Source organism: Pituophis catenifer, unplaced genomic scaffold (genome assembly GCF_029215685.1).
Source record: "Pituophis catenifer annectens isolate HBS135680 unplaced genomic scaffold, rPitCat1.0.hap2 SCAF_1, whole genome shotgun sequence".
Taxonomy (NCBI): Eukaryota; Metazoa; Chordata; class Lepidosauria; order Squamata; family Colubridae; genus Pituophis; species Pituophis catenifer.
In genome coordinates this window covers 220,659,769-220,681,824 of record NW_027256881.1, presented here as the reverse complement: position 1 = coordinate 220,681,824, position 22,056 = coordinate 220,659,769, and the positions used below count along the sequence as shown (strand labels likewise).

At 37.6% G+C, this 22,056-nt stretch overlaps 1 protein-coding gene across 4 annotated transcripts in view; it reads left to right on the top strand.

Moving 5' to 3' along the window:
* The window catches only part of CCDC93 (coiled-coil domain containing 93), a 38,368-nt gene that overhangs the window by 7,429 nt on the left and 8,883 nt on the right, over positions 1-22,056 (top strand). For 3 of the 4 annotated variants that reach the window (XM_070957043.1, XM_070957042.1, XM_070957046.1), the window contains exons 6-19: positions 83-139; positions 3,254-3,354; positions 4,370-4,387; positions 7,600-7,636; positions 8,411-8,503; positions 8,604-8,654; positions 10,122-10,208; positions 11,033-11,149; positions 11,268-11,330; positions 12,487-12,560; positions 14,938-15,019; positions 17,203-17,274; positions 17,782-17,853; positions 18,108-18,216. In XM_070957043.1, coding sequence (XP_070813144.1) covers positions 83-139; positions 3,254-3,354; positions 4,370-4,387; positions 7,600-7,636; positions 8,411-8,503; positions 8,604-8,654; positions 10,122-10,208; positions 11,033-11,149; positions 11,268-11,330; positions 12,487-12,560; positions 14,938-15,019; positions 17,203-17,274; positions 17,782-17,853; positions 18,108-18,216 — 1,033 coding nt within the window. The remainder of the gene's footprint in view (positions 1-82; positions 140-3,253; positions 3,355-4,369; positions 4,388-7,599; positions 7,637-8,410; positions 8,504-8,603; positions 8,655-10,121; positions 10,209-11,032; positions 11,150-11,267; positions 11,331-12,486; positions 12,561-14,937; positions 15,020-17,202; positions 17,275-17,781; positions 17,854-18,107; positions 18,217-22,056) is intronic. The other variant, XM_070957045.1, reaches the window with a different exon arrangement.

Here is a 22,056-nt window from a genome sequence, read left to right as displayed (position 1 = left end):
AATAAGGTTTGCTATCTTTGCTATTCCCGTAGAAACCAAAAGTTTGTTGCTATTGTTTAAACTTATCTCACTTGCCTTGCAGGATGATGAATTCATACAACGAAAAGAAAAAGCTATAAAAACTGTTAATGAGATCAGTGTAAGTGTAAAATGCAATGCATTTTAATTCAACGTTTGATTTAAATGTGCCATATTTTTTTATTTTATTTTACCTTATTTTTTTAAAATATTTGCTTTTTTTAAGTTAGGAAACCTTTTCAGATGAATTATAACTACAGTAATAATACTCATTGTATTTCTTATTAATTTTATGTTCTGCTGCAAATTGATTCATCTGGCTTGCAAAGAATATTATGATAAAGAGTTTCCATGTCATTAGCAATTACAGTGGACTTGGATTTGTGTATTGTGAATCATATCATGGTTCATTGTGGTTTAGCATGACACAGGATGGAATGCAAGATTCCTAGCAGAAAACTGGCCAACTTCAGCTGCCCATGTATTTTACAGCATATAGCTGTTAAATTTATATTGCAAATTTATTCCTCTTCTTTATAATGAGACTTCTTGGAGACAGTAAAAATAAAAGAGAGTTCTCTTTTATTTTTCAGATAGCAATACTAGGTTAATGCTGGATTAATTTTGTGTGGCACATAGAATTGTGGTATATTGAAACCCCAGTGTATGTTTTGAATATTAGCAATACATTTGTGTTTTTCTTTTGTCCTTGTAGGAAATGATATGTCAGTTTCAAATATCACATAAAAAGAAATTTAAAGATGCATAATTTGCATGGCTTACATTGCATTTCATCTGATGTACTGTGGTTTAAAACAGATTTACCCACTTGTGTATCTGCCAGCATTGATCAAAACAGCAGAGAGAGAAAGAGAGGGTAAAAAACTCTTAACATGACTTTCTCTGGCAGAGTCAATAAAGGAGAGAAGCCAAGTTATAGAAACAATGATCATATTTGTCACTGTAGCTAAGAGAAAGTAAACTGCCTTTGTCAGGGTATAATATAAACAAAGGGTATAATATCATCAAATAGAATTCAGACATTGCAATTCTAAAGTAGTTTTCTTCAGAAAGGCACTTCTTTTGTTTTTGTCATTTGTAAAAAAAATGTAGCACTAAACAAGAATGGGATGCAATGAGGGACATGTTTTGAGAATCCACTTTGATTTGCTTATTAACCTTTTTTGCATGTTTCTTATGATTGCTAATTATATGGATCAATTATTTCAAACTAATGATATCCCTAATCACATTTTTATGGCAGACTTTTATCCAGTGAAATAAATGATAACTAAAAGATACTGGAATCCTGAATACATGTTTAATAAAAATGGTCTATGTGGCCTAACCACCAGGCTTTAGTCAGACTTTATACAGAAATATGAAATACACTTAATGTAGTTAGAATGTTTCCTTTCTTAAAATGATTTGAAGAATCAGATCAGTGAACAAAAATTTACAGTATGTTTGCCAGGAAAATAGCATAACATCCATGTAGTCTCTAGAAATTTACCTCAATTCAGAGAAGACTTTAATTAATTTTCTTGATACTTCTATTTGATTTAACAAGGCCATATAGATAGAGGAGGTAGGGTGAAGTTTGCTTATTCATGTATAAAAATGTCATATATAAAACCTGCTCTTGTTCTATATTATTGTAAAAAAAAATAATAATCAGAAGTACCTTGTCTATTTCCTAGGAACAGAAATAAATTAGTTAAGATGGTCACTACTATCTGAATCTAAGTAGATTGTTCATAGGGTCATACATTGACCATTCTTTGTTCAATTCACTTGTTTTATCTTAAATTTAAGTACATTGCTTTGTTTTATAGTTTTTAATAGCTTATTATAGATGAAATGCATGTTTTTCATTTTTCCCATCTTAATTATACTAAAATAATCCTTATATAATTAGCAAAAGCAGCCATAATTAAGATAATTACGCATAATTATTCAAGACTAGAGGTAGAATTAATGATCAATTATCTTCAGTGATTCAAAATTAAATCCTATTTAATTATGCAAGGTATTCCTTTTTTAAAGGATTTCAAGGATATTACAGATTTTAAAGTTTGCACCTATGTGTGTCTTTATTTTTTTTTTAAGTTTCAACTGTGCGTGTCGTTGTTGTTGTTGTTGTTTTTAAACAGGACAGTCTGTTCAAAAGATGGCATAACCAAACAAATTAGAGTGATCAGTTCACTGAGGCTAGCCAATTGTGTAATACTGAAAAAATATTCAACCAATTTTAAAATCTGTTTCTATGTATATAATGATTAAGGAATCTCATCAAAATCTGTTCATTAATTTTGGGAATTAGCTATAATGAACCATAAAAAAGAAACAATGTTTTCAGTGATGAAGAGTTGTTTCATGGAGCTAAGTTTCTCCCCTCCAGCCCAGGCTGACATTTCCAGGCTGAGGAAGGATTTCCCTTCTCTTCTGTCCACTTGAGAAGAAATGCTTCATTGGGCTGGAGAAACAGAGTTAAGATCTTCAGGATCATAACTCCATTCTTACAACATAGCGAAGGATTTTCTCTCTCCTTCATCCACTGAAGTAGGAGTGGGATCCAACAAAGAATTTCCTCATGGTAGACAGAGGGGAAGGGAAATCCGTCACTGGGCTGCAGGCACGGAGCTAAAATCTTCAGGATTTTAACTCGGTTCCAGCAACCCAAGGAAAGATTTTCCCTCAGTGGATCTTGAAGATATCAGCTCTGTTCCTGTAGTCCAATAAAGGATTCATCTCCCCCCCACCCCCCCTGCTGTCCTAGTCTCTCCACACATACATACATACTGTATGTGAAAACAAGGATTCTTATGAAGATGACTAGTATGGAGAAGTACAGCAAATGATATTAGTGTTGTAAATTTCTTAAATTTAGTTCTATTTATTTTTCTTACTTCATGCCTTAATTTCTTTGTCTATGGAGATTCTTAGTCATCTAGGTTGTGGTTGTCCCAAAGGTGCTTTTTTTTTTTCAAGACGCAACTGGACTTTCTGGTTTTTCTTTGAAGATGTTTCGCTTCTCATCCAAGAAGCTTCAGAGAGCTGAAGAAGCTTCTTGGATGAGAAGTGAAACATCTTCAGAGAAAAATCATAAAGTCCAGTTGCCTCTTGAAAAAAAAAGGCAACCTTGGGACTTAATTTCTTTGACTTACTATGTCTTACTCCATTTCAATACTTTGCATAATTCTTAATAGTGTGATAGGTATTTACTGTATTCCAGGAGGTTTATAAGCCACGGAGGAAATATCAAAGACGAGTGGGAGCAGAGAAATTACTAGATGAGGATTCCAAAGTTCATGCTACCCTTCTGGAATATGGCAGGTAAGTTAAGAGTGAAGTCCCTTAAGCTACTTTCCAGAAAAATGGATGACTCCATGGAAACTTACTAAGAATTTCTATATGACAAAATCATTAAGATAGCTTGCTGTACAATACTAATATCTTCACAGCAGTTGGATGTTTTGAGGATTGGTTTACATGAGAGGATAGTGAGCCTACAATGCTTAGCTTGTACTTTGCATGAAATGTGTCCTCTAGAATACATCCTGAGATTTTATAAGCTGTTAGAACTGTTGCAGTGTAGTGACAACTGTATTGAAGTAGATTCCTGTGAAGTACAGGTAATCCTCAATTTATGACCATTCTGATATAAGAGAATATTAACAGCCCAATCAGTGAATCACCAAGATAATTCCCACCAATACTGTGAGCGCAAGCCACTAATAAATAAAATGAGAAACCCCCCCCCATTCTTTATTAGCACAGATGATATTACCCTGTTTCCCCCAAAATAAGACATCCCCTGATAATAAGCCCAATCGGGCTTGTGAGCGCATCACAATAAGGCCAAGCGCTTATTTCAGGGTTCAGAAAAATATAAGACGGTCTTATTTTTGGGGAAACATGGTATCTAGTTTGGTAATGAAACTAGATAACAAGCTAGATAACATCTAGTAGTATACAACTACTATGAAATATAAAAACAGTATATAAAAGTTAAAAAATTTAGAAAGAGGCAAGAAATAAAAATTAGTTAAAAGGCAAAGAAGATTCTCGGGGCACTAGTCAGCCCCATGGTCGTATACTTCTCTGGGCTCCCTGTGGAGGCTATGGAACCATGGTTTAACTCCTTTTCAGAAGGCCAGGAGAATGGGGGACTGTCTCACCTCTAGGAGGGGAGAATATTCCACAGTGCAGGGGCTAATTTTAGTGTCTGATTTAGGTATTTTTTTTCATTCATTGAGAACCATTTGCTAATTTTATCAATTATGGCTTTTCCACTGCAGTCTTTGCTGTATTTTCAAATCTCCATCTCTTTGTTATCCCTCCCTCTTAGTTTCACTGAGTATTTCTTGTGAGTATTTTCCTTTTGTGTGTTTTGTTCTAATTGAGTTTGCATTGTTCTCATTAATGTGGCTGCACTTTTATTATTCAGTAGTGGTATTTGATGAACATTCTTATTTAAATGTTCAGGTTAAAACATATTTCTTTTTTGGAGGGTGGGGAGAGAGGTATTACTTGAAAATTAACTTTTCCTTAACCCCAGCTATATCACGTATTAAATGGTGCATTATCACAAAGTCAAAGTAGTCTGATTTCATTATTTATCTGTCACAGTCATTTATACAGTATTTGATTTCACTCTCATTATTTCCTCCATGCCAAAATATATATTCCAAACAAATCAGAATATACAGATATTCACCTTTGTTCCAGATCCACATTTGGTGTGACAGTATTATACCCTTAATCTTGGCTTGTGTTTTATCCAATGATTAATAAAATATGACAGATTGGATTGTTAAGTCTAAATACCAAATACCAGCCCAGCCCAGCCTCCTCCCCCCCGGTCACATGTTTACACTCCGGAGACTCAGCCATATTTATAGCCATATACACCATTCCAAGGTTTCCAGCAGTTTTGCTGAACTTGCAGTTTTTAGCAAAATTGCACCCATAGCAAACAATAGGTTCGTACTTACAATTACTGCATTCACTTAACAACCATCACAAAAAAACTCCTAGAATCAGATCGACCACATGCCCAACCTGTTTTATGACCATTACAACTTACAACCATAATAGGCAGGCTCCATTATGGTCGTAACTCAAGGACTGTAATTTTAAACGATCTCTTAAACAACAAGGATTCTGTTATTTTCCATCCAGAGTTTCAGCTTCAAGTCTTTTCTATGCAAAGGAAAGATGTCAGGGACTGGACCTTTACATGCTCTATCAACCACCTCTAGTGTGATGCTCCCCCATTGAAGCCCCAGCTATTTATTTATTTATTTATTTATTTATTTATTTATTTATTTATTTATTTATTTATTTATTTATTTATTTATTTATTTATTTATTCATTCATTCATTCATTCATTCATTCATTCATTCATTCATTTATTTAAATTTATATACCGCCCTACTCCCGAAGGACTCAGGGCGGTGAACAGCCAAACAGTAATAATACATAGATACAAAATTTCAAAAATAAAGTAAAATCGAATTAAACAAATTTGGCCCAAACATATTAAACCCCAATCATTTAAAAAGCCAATTAAAATTTGCGTAATTTAAAAAGAGGGTAAAGATTAGGCCAGGCCCGCCTGGTGAAATAAAAAGGTCTTAAGAGCCGGCGGAAGGTGCGCAGATCCGGGATCCTCCGTATCTCCGGGGGGAGCTCGTTCCAGATAGTAGGTGTCCCCACAGAGAAGGCTCTCCCCCTAGGGGCCGCCAGTCGACATTGTTTGGCCGACGGCACCCGGAGGAGCCCCTCTCTATGAGAGCATACCGGCCGGTGGGAGGCTATTGGTGGTAGTAGGCGGTCCCGTAGATAACCAGGTCCTAAGCCATGTAGCGCTCTAAAGGTGGTAACCAAAACCTTGAAGCGCACCCGGAAGACCACCGGGAGCCAGTGCTGCTCACGCAGGAGAGGTGTTACATGGGAACGCCATGTCGCTCCCATTACCACCCGCGCGGCCGCACTCTGCGCCAGTTGGAGCCTCTGGGTGCTCCTCAAGGGGAGCCCCATGTAGAGAGCGTTACAATAGTCCAGTCGGGAGGTGACAAGGGCATGAGTGATCGTGAGTAGGGAGTCCCGATCCAGAAAAGGACGCAACTGGCGAATCAGGCGCACCTGATGAAAAATCCGGTCACGGCTGTCAAATGCTCTTCTAAAGACAGCTGTGAATCCAGGAGGACGCCCAAGTTGCGAACCCTCTCCGTGGGGGCCAATGATTCGCCCCCAATAGTCAGTGATGGTGCCAACTGACTATATCGGGATGTCGGAAACCACAGCCACTCGGTCTTGGATGGGTTGAGCCTGAGCCTATTCCTCCCCATCCAGATCCGCATGGCCTCCAGGCACCGGGACATCACTTCAAGGGCATCGTTGGGGTGATCCGGGGTGGAGATGTACAGCTGCGTGTCATCAGTGTACTGGTGGTACTTCACCCCGAAACCACGGATGATCTCACCCAGCGGCTTTTACATTAGTGTAGGCGGTTTTGGGGCTGAGGTGCCCTTCTCAGCATCCAGGATTGAGCTGCTGAATTTTAATGGCAAAATGTTTGGAGCATGGCTGATTTTTCTTTTTATTCAAAGGTTGGGGAGGAGAGCTGGAGTCCTCTGAAGGCAAATCCCTCCCTTCCCAAACCACTGAAAACCACTGAAAAATGACATAAGAACAATTAAAGAGTATTAAATTCAGTTTGCTTATAGGAAGATTGTGTTAAAGTTCCCCCAGTCTGCCAGAAAGGATTGTGTTAAGGAATTCGCAGAATAACCCTTGAGTAGGAAGGGTATGCCTATGAAAGCGATTGAGAGTAGTTACGAATAAACACAGCCAACACACAGATACACTGATTTGTGTTTACTTTCAGGAAATAGTAAGGCACAGTCCAACAAACAGTCCAGGTCATAAACATATAAAGCAGGAGATAGTAAAACGACAGTCCAGGGATAATCCAATAACAAAGTCTTCTTACCAGTCGTCATAATCATTCACAATAAACAGTTCTTCTGGATTTGCAAACAGTAGCATACAGAGATATCAGAGAGCAAGAACAGCAAAGAGAACAAACCATGTTTCTAGCTCCCTCTTAAGGACATTGGCTACAGAGCTAACCAATCAGGACACAGTGTGATGCAATACAGCAGTCTTAAAGCTACGTTTATGGTTTATATATTGCCAACCCAACAAGTTAGGTAATAGTCATTTCCTAACTTGCTTATTTCAATGAAGCCACATCGATCACCTCTCTTAATCTTTGAAAGGATTGGAGGCTAAGAGGTAATCTTTCACTGCTCATACATTTTACAGTGTAGGGAATCGCCCCATCATCTTGGCTTGTTGCTGCATTGTTATAGAATTCTCCAGTGTTGGTGAAAGTTCAGTTATTATATAAGATGCTTATTCACCAGTTTATTTTGAACTCACAACTAACCCAGGAACGCCAGTTCTGATTTTTGTGTGGAGAGTGCCTTATGCATGGGCAAAGTGACATATTTTATTAAACTAAAAGGAAGCTGCAAAATCTTTTGGTTTTCTCTGTTTATGTATTACAGGAGGTATGGGTTCAGCAAGCAAGGAAAAATTGAGAAGGTAAGATTGTTTCTTTCTCAATAAACACACCGTGCACAGCCCTCAACTAGACTTTTGGAATAGTTGATAATCCTACCTGGGATTATCCACAAAGAGCATTTGAAAGTGGCAGCTTGATTTCACTATTTGCTCATGTAGCACCACTTCAAGGGCAGCACTAATTGTTAGTTAACCTCCGGTTGCAACTTAGGTGGTGTTTGTCATCTTTGAAGCCTTGCATGACTCAATATCTGGATATCAGCAGGACTGCATTGTCCCAAAAGTTATTTAATAATAAGATCTAAGAAGGTGCAGTAGCTTTCATTCCAAATCTATCAAGAAGTCCCCAAAGATTGGTGATATTAGAATATATTGAAGAGGAGAGGAAATTACTTACTATGTGAAGTACATATTATACTATAGTATAAATTATGGTATGTTAACTATGAACGTCTAGGGGAAGAGCAGGCAGAGGTGGGGGTGGAGTTAAATGTGTTATCACTTTAAGAGTCATTACGTTTACACAAGAAATTCAACTCCTCCTGAATTACGTTGACCCTTATCTGGTACCAGTTTATTGTTGAACTTTAGTTGACTAGATTCTTGTATATAGGTTTTAATAAATCTTCCTTGCTGCAGCCTAGTGGATGGTTGTGACTCTTTGTGCCTGACAGAATTCTGTCTTTGAGTATTGTTTCTTTAATAAATTTAGGCTATATTTTGATGGTTTCTTTTGTCTTGTGATTCGATCCATTTTTAATTTTAATCATACAAACATCCTTTCTTTTGTAATAGCCTGAAGACAAAAAAGTTGTACTTCCAGCTGGACTTGCATCATCAGGAAAAAATGATACTTATACTGAGGATGACCTTCAAGCTGCTGAAGAGGTACCCATAATTGATATTTCTTGATTAAAAGCCTTGAGGTCTTGTTCAGAAATTAGCTTTCTGATGCTTCCTCCTCTTCTTCTTCTTCTTTTAAAATCAGCTTCGTATCAAAACATTGATGACTGAGATGGCTGCAATGGGAACAGAAGAGGTAAATTAGTTCTATATTTAGTGTCTAAGAAAGAAGTTCATCATTTGCTTTTAATGTTTGTTGTTTAATTGCATGTGGCGGTTTAAGAGGGAGACATAAATTAAAATATTTCTGAAAACGGATGTTTTACCAAATTACTTATTTAAATGTTCTAACTCCATGTGTTGAAAATAAGCAAAGAACAGTAACTTTTTAGAAGAAGACAGTATGCATGTACCATTTTTCAGTTGTATTTTGCATATAATAAGTCAGTTCAAGAGTATTAGTTCATAAACAGCATACTTGGAATACTATGGCTTTCCTCTACAATTTTGATTGGAAAAGTATTGCAACCTTTCAAGTAGAGCTAACTGGGTGGGACAAGCTGAGCCATTAAACTACAGTACAAATTGAAACAAGGTAAAAAAAGTAGCAGGCTCAAGGAAAAATATTCCCTATTAGAGGTTTTTTTTCTCTGTCAACTGTTTGTGCAGCTTGTAAAGACATTGTTCATTTTAAAGGAATAGAAACGAAGATAGTATCCGTACCCAGAAACTCTCTCAATCATTGAATGGTTTCATATTATTATTATTTATTTGCTCTCTTGCCAAAAAGGCCATTTATTTAAAACTTTTATATAGCTACCCATCTTTCAATCAATTTTGGGCAACTCCCAATCAAAAAGTAAAAGGCACGCAGTACAAAATCATATTAAAATTATAAAACTCAACCAATTAAAACATTAGAAACAACAAAAACCAAATCTGTTATAATGGGCTTCTCCTAGCATTTGAGGGAAAAGCTGGATCTTCGAAGCCTTATGGAAGGCTTAAAAGGATGGAGACCTGCCACTCTTAAGAAAGCTTGTCCTTAAGTAAATACCAAATACAGTAGACTTTGACTTACCATACAACAATTTGCTTAATGACTGTTACAATGGCACTGAAAAAATGACTTATGACTATTTTTTCATATTTATGGCTGTTGCAGCATCTCCATGGTTATGGGATCAAAATTTGGACACTTAGCAAATGATTCATATTTATGACAGTTGCAGTGCCCCAAGGTCATGTGATCACCTTTTGCAACCTTCTGGCAAGCAAAGTCAATGGGGAAACCAGATTCACTTAACAACCGTATTAAGTGTTAAGTGAATCTAATTTAACAACTGCAGTGATTCACTTAATAAATGTGGCAAAAAAAAGTTGCAAAATGGGGCAAAACTCATTTAATAAATTTCTCATTTGCAACATGCATTTTGGGCTTAATTGTGGTCATAAGTTGAGGACTACCTGTACACAGTTATGAATTTGGAGAGAGAGTCCCTGCCTATGTGATAAGCTTGCAATCAAACAGACATGATTCAGAAAAGAAAAAGAGGGATGGGAAGGGAAAAGGAAAAAACACAAAGAAACTGGAGCATCGGTGGAAACAATTAAGTTCTTGAAACAGTTTTCATTGTATCACCAACTTGAGCTATGCTTTCAGGGCAGATTGACCGCAAGCACCGTAGGCCAGATAGTTGGCCTTCAGTCTGATGAAATCAAGCAGATTGTATCAGAATATGCTGAAAAGGTAGGATATTCTTATTTTTAAACAAACTTTGATCTAAGGCTGTTTTGTTTTTAGCTTCCTATATGTCAACTTATTAAAAACATTAGAATAATAATGATGGGGTGAGCCAATGCTAATTTTGAATTTTGTTTGCAGAAAATTATACCACCAACACAAAGGGAAAGTCTCAAAACCAATTATATAATTTCTTGCCAAGAAATTGGACCACATGCCTTGGTCCCGATTCCTATCCATGCTCATTTTCTTGTTTTGTATAGGAATTAAGTCCTAAGGAAGAGCACATATGATCATAGCTCAGGCTTTCTGTAGATATCCTGAGAAACTAGGTCAACATAAGGGTTGTAGTTACTATTATTAAATAATAATCAACACATGTTGATTAGGAAGGTGACCATATCAATAGCAATAGCACTTAGAATTATATACCGCTTTACAGTGCTTTACAGCCCTCTCTAAGTGGTTTACAGAGTCAGCATATTGCCCTCAACAATTTGAGTCCTCATTTTATCCACCTCGGAAGGATGGAAGACTGAGTCAACCTTGAGCCTGGTGAGATTTGAACAGCCAAATTGCAGGCAACTGGCTGTCATCAGAAGTAGCCTGCAGTACTGCACTCTAACCACTGTGCCACCGAGGCTCTTGATACCTCTCTGAGGTATCAAAGTATGCATCTGCCATTTTGTAGAGACCCGTTTGTAAACAGCAGCCAAAAAACTGTACTTGAGAAGCTAGCAAAACTTTAATTGACAACTTGTTTCTCTGGATTTTTTTTACACCCCCCTCCCCTCCCCTTCCTTCCTCATCCTCTCCCACCTCACATCCAGCAATCAGAACTTTCTTCAGAAGAACGCCCAGAGAGACTTGGAGCTGCCCAGCAGCATAAAAGGAAGGTGGCTTCCTTAAACAAACAGATTTTACAGAAAACCAAACACTTGGATGAGGTATGTTTTGACAAGGCTCTTCCCTATCTTTCATGAATCATTCAGATACACACTAAAAACTTTATCAAATTTGTTATCAGTTAATTTCCTTTTGCTGTTTTTCCTTCTCTGATAATAGTTGAAGGCTAAATGTGCTGATCTACAGACAGGATGTGATGAGGCTAAAAAGACACTACATGAGGTAAACCTTTTTTTCCCTCAACCCCTTCTTCCTGCTGTCTTTTCTCAGACCTGCACTAGAAATTGCAGAAAATGAATGGAGCTATTTAAAATTGTGTGCGTACACACCAGCAAATCAAAAGTGTAAGATGCACTTGCAGTAGAATGGGTTTCATTGTTGCTTTTTAGTGAAATGCTGAAACCTTTCCATTGGGTAGCTCTGTCAGTTATCCAGATGTATTGCATTGCTTTCATAAAATGCAGTTGTTACTTGCAACAGAAGAATTGTTGTCAATTATTCCCCACCAAGATGGTTGGTTTTACAGTCTTGGTGAGCACATTTTTAATAATAAAAACAGAATGAAACGATGAAATGATGAAACATCTTCCTGTCCCAGATACTTGGGAAGGTGGATAAAAATGCCAATTCAGATCTAAACATCTGGCTGACTGTGTGACAAATCATCATCATAATAATAGTTTAAATTTATATGCCACCCCCACTCAATTCCCAGCAACTCTGTTGAAGTTCACAGAGATCTTCTGCCCTTCTTCAGTTCTAAGAACATGTCATTCCAAGCTATGTTTGTTCTGAAGACCAAGTAATTATTTTGGACTTTGAAGAATTGTAGCCTACTCTTTTCCCTGCATATAATTGGGTACATGTATGCCTAATTATGGACAAAACAAATTGAGATGAATTCAAGTTATATTTTATTTGATGTAGGATATCTTAGTGCATCTGATCAGTGCTGTAAGCTAGTGGAGGAACTGCATCAAGGGATTCAATCACCACTGGAAATGTTGAATGGATTAGTGAAATCAGCATACTCCACCTCATTCTTAGATTTCTGTAGAAATAAGTGTTATATCTGCTTCATGTTTCCTGTTTTCTAAATTTCAAAGAATCAAAGAATGTAGCAATTGTGGTCAAACAAGAAAAAATATGCTGAATGTGTAATATGTTTAGCCATGTGATCTGCTACCACTGTTTGTTTAGGGGAAACAATTATGCTTTTAGAAATCACGCTCGTTATACAATGAAAAAATTGCCAGATGTTGCCAAGAGTTCATAACAGACAGATAAAATCTTAGAGGGTGTTTCTTGCTGATTTCTTTTAACTATCTTTTGATCCACAAAATGTTTACACCATCTGTTATAAATTCTGATTTCACAGGTTAAATCGTACAGTGAAAAATTAGATAAGGAATTGGCAGCTTTGGAAGTGGTGGAATCCCAAGCAGATGCAAAGTACGTGCTACATCTATTCCCATTCTGCTTTATTTCTTTCGTAGTGGTGTATTTTTTTCCCATAAAGTATTTAATAGCACAGCATTTGTGTCAGAAGCACCAAAATACTTCTGAGTTGAAAGGATTAGCTGGTGAAATCACCGTTGTCTGGGGGATGCCCAGTTGGGGGGCCCTTTCATGTCTCCAGCAGGAGCTGGAGCGAGGAATGGGAGCTCAACTCCGCTCCATGGCAGAATTCGGGTCTCGAATGTGGGCTTGCTAATCTACCCAATGTCCTAATCACGTGATCATCTTGCTTCTTATATTTTATAGCAAATAGAATTTTACGTTAAGTGAGATTTACTCATTTATCTGTTTTTGTTTTTAATTTTATGCAAAGCTAGAAAGAGTATACGCACAATAAAAATGCATATACCCTTTCACATTTATTTGACTCAAAGTTTTGTTTTCACTATGTACACAAAGTACATGGCTTGGAATTGCAGTGAATAAGAGATCCAGATGTTACATCCCAAAATTATAGGCCCTGGTTCATAGCCTCTGTTCTTCATTATTTACTACACTGAGTAGCAGATTTGGAAGGATTAGCAGCTTTAAATATCGGCAAAGATACGTGCAGCAAGCATTAGCATTTAGAAAGAATCAGAAAGTTTGGCAGTGGCTTGATACAAATACTGATGACTAATTTATTTTTAAAGTGTTATTGCTTTAAACCACATACTTGTTTTTCTCCCTGGAATTAAATGGGTTACAATTTAATTCTAATTTACCAAGAGTTAAGGCATTACTTTTGCTAGAGTGTAAATTAGTTTAACATTCTTTTTCAAAAGGGCTCTTTATATGTATTCTTAAGAAGTAGAATTTGTGAATAACATTTGGTAATATTTAAGTGATCAGAATTTACTTTAATGTGATATGCATAAAAATTTAACATTGGTGAACTGATTTAGAGAATCTTTTCGTACAGAGAGAGAGAGAGAGAGAGAGAGAGAGAGAGAGAGTGAGAGTGAGAGTGAGAGTGCCTATGTTGGAGTTCTTCCTATCCTTAGCGTGGGTTTGTGTTTGTGTACCTGTACAGTACATGTGTGTATACATATATGCAGACTCATACATTTTTGCCCTTGTTGGATCTCTTCCTCTCAGTAGCATGGTGATCCCAGGAAAGATGTGGCATCTTTGAACTATTACCATCAGGGTCACCGTGTTCACCCATGTATGCTCTTAATCACCCTTTTCCTCTTTAAATTTGGAATATTGCACTCTCATAATCCGCATAACTCACTAGTGTTTTTATTATTGCCAGGAAGATTTACAGTACAATTTTAGGGTGCATTCCAGAGGTTACAGGGTATTTTTAAAGCTCTTTCTCTCTGTGTGTGTTCAGAGAGAGGCCTCTGAAAAAGGGTGATCTGATTTTACTAATCTGTAACTTCAGGAAGATCACAGCCATATTTTCTTGATCTCCAAGATGATAAAAAGGAAACTTGCTACAAGTGTGCCAAATGAACACTTGGTGCCCAGTGGACAACGTGAAGAAAAGAAAAGCAACAGCTTTTCCCAAGTGTCTAAACACAGAAAAAGGTGATTCCTTTAACTCAAGTTTCTCTCCACTATGAAGATGCCTATATGGTGTTCAAGCACTTGAATACATATGGGTAGAACAGTAACTTAGATGTCTTAATTTTTGGTCAATGGTGATTTGAATTCAGAGATTTCTCAAATGGACAAAATACATCAAAACAAATTATGGACCAAAATGTTTTACAAACATTCTCACTGAAACTTTTGATCCCTATTTTTACTGTATAATTTTTGAAAGAATATCATCAACACGATGCAAGTGCATTTCAGTTTTACTTGAACAAAATGTTAAGTATATTCTTTTTAGGAACTTCAGTTTGAACCTATAGTATTTATAAAAGAAGTCTAATAGGTAAGGTTCAGACAGAAATGCAGTAGGTTCAACTGAAGTTCCTATTCTTTTTTTTTTTTTTAAATTAACATTTTAGAAATATTTTATGTAGGACGAAATGTAACTACTGGTAGTAACTTAGATGGCTGTTTTTTCACAGTTTTGTTTTATTAAGCCTATTTGCCATCTTTCATTCTGTGGCATCAGCTAGAGCAGGGGTGTCAAACTCGCAGCCAGTGGGTCGGATGCATCACACGCTGGCCATGCCCACCCCCGCTTTAGCGAAGGGAAAAAAGTTGTGATATGTCATATGACAACAACGTGATGACACAAGTTTGACACCCCCAAGCTAAAGTGTTTCAGATAATTAGGAAAAAAAGGTTTTCTCTTAATCTAATGCTTACATTTGCTTGGAACACGTGTTCTAAATCCTCAGGTTTAATTCATTACACATTATTATCCTAGTGTATTGCAGAAACTTCGAGCGCTGGTAGCAATGAATGAGAATCTTAAAGGTCAAGAACAAGAATTTAAAGCGCATTGTCGAGTAAGTTTGAGAAAGTTATATATATGTTTCTGTTGTTGTTTGTGTAATGCTGTATAAGAAGTTCTTTTAAGATTGTGTTACATATGTTCATTATGCAGTATGATATAGCAAAATAATTGCCCACCTGTGATCAAGCCATGCTATATAGGTAGGATATGCAGGAATGAGACACTATAAATTTGCAAAGGCTTTGGAATCCTGATAGTTTCACAATACTAAAAGCAACATGATTTTTTAAAAAATCTAAATTAAGGCACTGAAATTAAGAAAGTTAAAATAATGAGGAGTGGACTTTTTATTTGAAAAGATGGCTCTGGGACTGGAACATTTTTGGGTACTGTGTTCTTTAGATCAGACTTATTTCCATCTAACAGTGGATTATGGAACTTGGTAAATAGTAAAGTTGAACTGAATAATCTTGCCTCATCATTTGCTAATTTAGGTTAGCAAAGTTAAATATCAGTTAAATATCAGTACGAGTGTCACATAGCTAGTGTTCTAGTGGTCTCTGTCGAATTGCCTGTCCATGTAAATCTGGTCAATGTAGACTTAGTTGGATTGACATGTGCTAAGTTATACCTGTTGTGGTCCGCCAGCAGCCTGCGGAGCTGGCAGCGGAATCGGACAGTGAGAAGGCTGAGGAAGAACTTGGGCCAGTCCTGGAGGCTGGGGAAGGCCCGGATGAGGACTCTGCGTTGGAGGCAAAGATGGGCCCAGGGCCATCTGGGAGTGATATGCGGGCTCCGGAGCCTCCAGAGGCTGACAGCAGAGAGGCAGAGGAACAGGAGGAGCCTGTTCCTTGTGTACGCATGAGAAGAGCTGCCAGAAGGCAAGAGCAGCTAAAGCAAAAAGGACGACTCGGGAGTAAGGCCAAGAGATGATTGGCCCTCCCATAAGGCTTAAAAGACCAGCAACGGCTCTTGGGCTCTTTGTCGGAAAACAACGTTGATAGATTTGTTTCTTGTCTTGCTGCATTTATTTCTTGTCAGCGTCTTCTGCTTCTGAACTTTTGCCAAGAAAAGCCCTTGGCAGGTTGCCTAAGTAGACCAAGGTTGGTGATAAGGCTGAAGAATTGTATTATGAAGAATTTGTTTTGAATTAGTTTGGACTTCGCTAAGAATGAGTTAATTCTCAGGTGTTCTAATAAAATCTGTTTGTTTAGAACTAATTGCGTCTGATAATACCTACTTGGGTCTAGGTCACAACAATACCTAAGCAGATATATGCTTTCTAATTCCCAGAATTCTCAAGAGAATTTCTAATTACATTACTAGGCTAAATGGATCATTCATTTAACCTGGTGCAAGGTTGCTTTCTATATTACCATGTCTGTAGTCTTAGGCTGTAATTAATGTTTGCATGAGTTATTAATGTTACATGGAGGTTAAAACAGCACCTTGTTAAGAGAAATTGGGGGCATAATTTTTTGCTGTGCAGATGGCATGCATTTTATTCTGAAAAAGCATAAGGATAAAAGTAGGAATCAAGATAAGAGAAATGAAATGTCCTATGAATTTTCAGCTCGAGCATCTTAATGCCTTTTAGGATAACAGTTATAGATTGCTAGAGAATTGTTTTTATCGAACTCATTTAAATGCCCTAAAATGTTGTAGCTTCAAAATCTCCTTTGATTTTCTTTTTTAAATGAAAGTTGTTTTGCAGGTACATCTTTCAGCTATTTTTTCTTGTAATCTTGATGGTGGATGCATTTTTAATCAATGTAGATATCCTAACATTTTCAAGCCAGTGTACATCTTTTATTTCTCGGTGCAAGAAATATTTCAAAAAACAAATTATCTGTTTCTTCCCCACCCCACCCCCCAAAAAAGTATGCAACTGTCAACAGTAGAGCATCCTATTTATCAGTAAAAAAAGTTCTATCTTAAATAACATTGTTTTAATTTTATTTTGTTTCTAGTCCAGGGCTGTCAAACTCACGGCCTGCAGGCCAGATGCATCACACGCTGACCACACCCATGCCCGTTTTAGCGAAGGGGAAAAAAGTCCCGATACGCATATGATGGCACCGTGATGATGCGAGTTTGACACCTGCTCTAGTCCATGTGTACCTTAACCTAATTTGAACACAATCTTTGTTCTTGATTATTTAGTTCTTGGCTTCTTTTTTCACAAAGAGTACAGTGTTTGGAGATGAACTATTTCTATTTTTATTATTTTTTAAGGAAGAGATGGCACGTCTTCAACAAAACATTGAAAATTTGAAAGCAGAAGCAGCTGAAAGTGGAGAGGAAAGGGTAAACAACAAGTATTAGAACTTTCTATCCTTTGCTTCCTTGATAATTATCTTTAATTGAGAAAACCCTTGCAATTATCTGCTAGTTCTGGTTAGAAACTGACATGGGTTTGTTTGTTTTTTTGCCAATCTCTAGCTGGCAAGTTCTAGATCTATATGATGCTGTTTACCTATAATCACTTTCAGATTAATACACTTCTTGATTTGCTTGTCAGAAGGTCGCAAATGGCGATCACAAGATCCCAGGATATTGCAACTGTCATAAATATGAACCAAGCATCTGAATTTTGATCTTGTGACCATGGGGATGCTGCAACAGTCGTAAATGTAAAAAACAGTCATAAATCACTTTTTTCAGCACCCTTATAACTTTGACCGGTCACTCAATGGACTGTTGTAAGTCGAGGACTACCTGTATTGCTGTACACTGCTCTGCTCCTCAGATTGGTTTCAACAGAGCTTAATTCAGCTCACATGAATGTGGATATTTTTATGTCTTGAATATTAGGAACCTGCTAAAATTATAGACCAACAATACAAAACGGAGAAAGAGAAACTGCAGAAGATCAGACTTCTTCTGGTAAGTAAGCTGGAGAAATATGAATTTAATAGATATCTTCCCATCATGTTCAACATAATTTCTGGTTAATGTATGAATGTTAATTTCTTAAAATGACTGTTTCATGCAACTATTATTTTTTTTAAAAAAGCTGTTTCAACAAAGAGCTATCCCAGGGAAGTACAATCGATTCTGTTATCAAGTTATTTTGGAATGTCGTTCCATTTTTAAAAATTATCTAGTTTATATATTTTTTTTGTTTTAATTCCCTTCAGGCCCGCCGCAATAGGGAAATAGCTATTTTGCAACGTAAGATTGATGAGGTGCCCAGCAGAGCTGAATTGACACAGTACCAGAAGAGATTTATTGAACTGTATGGTCAAGGTATGTGTATTTCTCACTGCTAAATAACATGACCTTATAGAGCGTGACAACGCACCTCGCTAATAGTATCTCTGTTAGTTGCCTTTGGATAGTCGCCTCCTAAGCCTCTCCTCTCAGGTACTTTAAAAATTGCCTGCAGGTTGAAGATTTGATAATTCTGTGATTTTGGGTGTGGGTGGATAAATGGTAATAAGCATGTATTTCAGTAGATGGCAGCATCTAAAACAACCTTGGCTGATCTCAGAAGCTATATAGGTTTGGCCTTTGTTAGGATTTGGGACGGGAGAACTTCCTGGGAATTCCAGAGCTGGAGACTAGATAGTGATGATGGTGATGATGATACCTTTGAGTCAGTTACCTTCTGAGAGAAGTCCCTGCTTGGCAATATATTTGGGAGTTTGCCTTACCTGCTTTTTGTGCTGAGGGAGTGACAGGTTCAAGGTCACCCAGCTGGTGGGACTGGAACTCACAGTCTCCTGGTTTCTACCTTGGGGCTTTAAATCTCTACTGCCAACCAAACTGGTTCTCTATACTGCAATAATTAAGAAGTTGGAAACAATAACCAACCATGTCTATAACGCTGCCAAGAAAACTGCATTATTGCAGGATTGCCTCCTTGGATAGAGTCATGAAATATGAAAGGTTCATACCTTCCATGAGCATCACGTTCCTCTACATGAGGATATAGGAAGTGTATCAGCAGAGAACTAGGCTGGGTTCATACAGATGGGTGGATGGACACCAATGGAAGACAGCCATATCAAGATCACTTAGCACTTCCATACAGAATGCTACTATCCATTCGCTAGTTAACTACAGGTAGTCTTCAACTTACTATCACAATTGAGCCCCAAATTTCTGTTGCTAAGTGAGTCAGTTGTTAAGCGACGTCTGTCCCATTTTACGACCGACGTTGCCACAGCTTTTGGACAAATCATACTGTAGTTGTTAAATGAATCTGGCTTCCCCATTGACTTTGATTGTCAGAAGGTCACAAAAGGGGATCACATGACACTGCAACGGTCATAAATATGAGTCACTTGCCAAACGTCTGAATTTTGATCACGTGACCGTGGGGATGCTACAGTGGTCATAAGTGTGAAAACGATCATAAGTCACTTTTTTCACTGCTTTTGTCATTTCAAACGGTCACTAAACAAATGGTTCTAAGTCGAGGACTACCTGTAGAGTGGGGGAAACTAAGTCCTAGCAGCTGTCAGGATGCAGGGTTGAATAAAGGTCCTTTTGGCTCTAATAATTCATCTGTTCTTAGCCTCATTTGTCTGTAGCACAATCAGAAGTTTGTTTTATTGGGAGGTTCACTTATTTTTATTAACTCCGAAAGTTAATAAAATTAATTTATAACCCTATTTATGAAGATTAGGCAATAAATGCCAGATGGGTTAGGTCAGGGGTAGGCAAATGTGGCTCTTTTACAACTTGTGGACTTCAACTCCCAGAATTCCTGAGACAGCCAAGCTGGCTCAGGAAATTTGGGAGTTGAAGTCCACAGGTTGTAAAAGAGCCACATTTGCCCACCCCTGGGTTAGGTTTTTTTAGAGTTCTGAAGTTGTTTAAAGCAGGGGTGAAATCCAACAGGTTCTGACAGGTTCTGGAGAACCGGTAGCAGAAATTTTGAGTAGTTCAGAGAACTGGCAAATACCACCTCTGGCTGGCCCCCGAGTGGGATGGGAATGGAGATTTTGCAATATCCTTCCCCCTGGAGTGGGGTGGGAATGGAGATTTTGCAGTATCCTTCCCCTGGAGTGGGGTGGGAGTGGAGATTTTGCAGTATCCTTCCCCCGCCATGCCCACCAAGTCACACCCATAGAACCGATAGTAAAAAATTTGAATTCCACCACTGGTTTAAAGTCTATTTACATTTGAAAAGTCCTTTGGATAAATACTAACGTTAGGAGCATTAAAACATAGTATCTCAACATATGCATTTGCATGAGAAAATTTCTGACACAACTATTTCTTGCTGCAGGTAGTAGATGAATTGTAAAACTGGGAAATTAAGTGGAGAGCACAGCTGTTTATCTTTTTCTGGGTTCTTTTCCTCCAAAAATGTAGATACTTACAGATCTTTGCCCCCAATCATAAGATCTAGGAACTTTTTTAGACATTTAGCTTATGTTTCCTCTGTAGGCCACTGCATTCCGAAATTGAATGTAGTTTGTGTCTCTCTGTTTTTTTAAAACAGAAGTTGCATATTTGGTTTGGAGATGAGATTGACAAGTATATGTGTGTGTTATGCTTTGTGAAAGCAGAATTTACTCTGTATATGTAATGTGACCAATACTAAGGAAATCCTGGTAGAAAATGCCATTATCTCTGCACTGAACGTGTTTTTCCCATCACTGCTGCTGTACTCCCAGCCTGATGTTTTGCTAGTCTGCAATTGCAGTTCGGCATTTGTCATTACTTATCCTTAAAACCTACTTTAAATTAAAAAAAATACATCAGCTATCTTCAAAAGCTGTCGAGGCAATGAGTTAAACATAGTGTTTGTGTGTGTGTGTGTGTGTGTGTGTGTGTGTGTGTGTGTGTGTGTGTATACCTAAAGACACGGAAGTAAAGAATGCGGTAAAATAGAACCACACATCAAGCAGTAAGAGACAGTAAAAATATAATAGAGCAGATTGATCTCTTTGGTCCATTTGTGTGTGCATAGCCATGCATGCATATGATGGATCAGCAGGCACACCAAAATAATATATGAGTTTTACCATTATGCCTTTTCAGGCTCTCCAGTACCATTAATAGCCTGAAGAGTGTTTTGTGTCAGAATCTGCCTTATTTCTCTCCAGAACAGATGCTTTTTTTCCCCCCTTGGTTGTGCTTAATGTAGTGAATGGATGATTTAGGAGAATTCTACCTTTTGCCTGCCTGATAGATGCTTAAACGAGCATTACAAATCATTTAGAATAACCCTTTTTCCTTTACAAGCTGAAGTTCTGTCACTTCCAATAAATTTATGTGAGCTACAATTCACAGAATGTTGATTTTATGTTAAGATCTATTGCTTGGCGTTTTTAGACTGGCTGATTACTTGCCAGCTTAGTCTTTTCTTTTTTTTTTCAATATTTTTTTATTCACAATGTTAAAATACGAACTCCAAGAAAGAAAAAAAAATACAATAACAGAGCCAAACAAGCCTGCCTCCCTCCCTATCTATCTATCTATCTATCTATCTATCTATCTATCTATCTGTCTCTATCATCTACCTATGCGCGCGTACACACACACACACACACACACACACACACAGAGACTAAACAGATACAACCAACTTCTTGGTCATTTTGATAACCTCTTGAGAATTTAAAAGACACTTGACCCAAAATAAATCAGGCTAGATGTTTGAAGTTCTAATACAAATCCATTATATCCATCATGGATGGTTTTCATAACAGAAAAAAGTTCCAGTCATAATCTGATGCTTAGTCCCAAATTGGGGTATTATAATTGTAATTTTTTTCACATTTTTAGATGGTTGAAAATACATGATCTTACTAGCGGATTTGTTTAGTAATTTGATGAATATAGTACTGTTTGAATTGCCTATAAAGTTTAAATGCAATAATTTCAAATGAGCTGTTTAAGATTGGGGAAATTGCAAAACCCATGGAGTAGACTAGCGTTCCCCAACCTTTCAAGTTTGGTGGCGTGGGGGTGGGGGGAAAAGGGATGGTTTTGTGCGAGGGGCAGGCAGGTGTGCCTGCGCACACAGCTTCATTTGTGTGTGAGGGGTTTTGAGTGGGCTGCAAATGCACTGCCCGCCACTCACGTGCATATAGGCCACATCCTGGTAGTGGGTCATGGCCCACAGGTTAG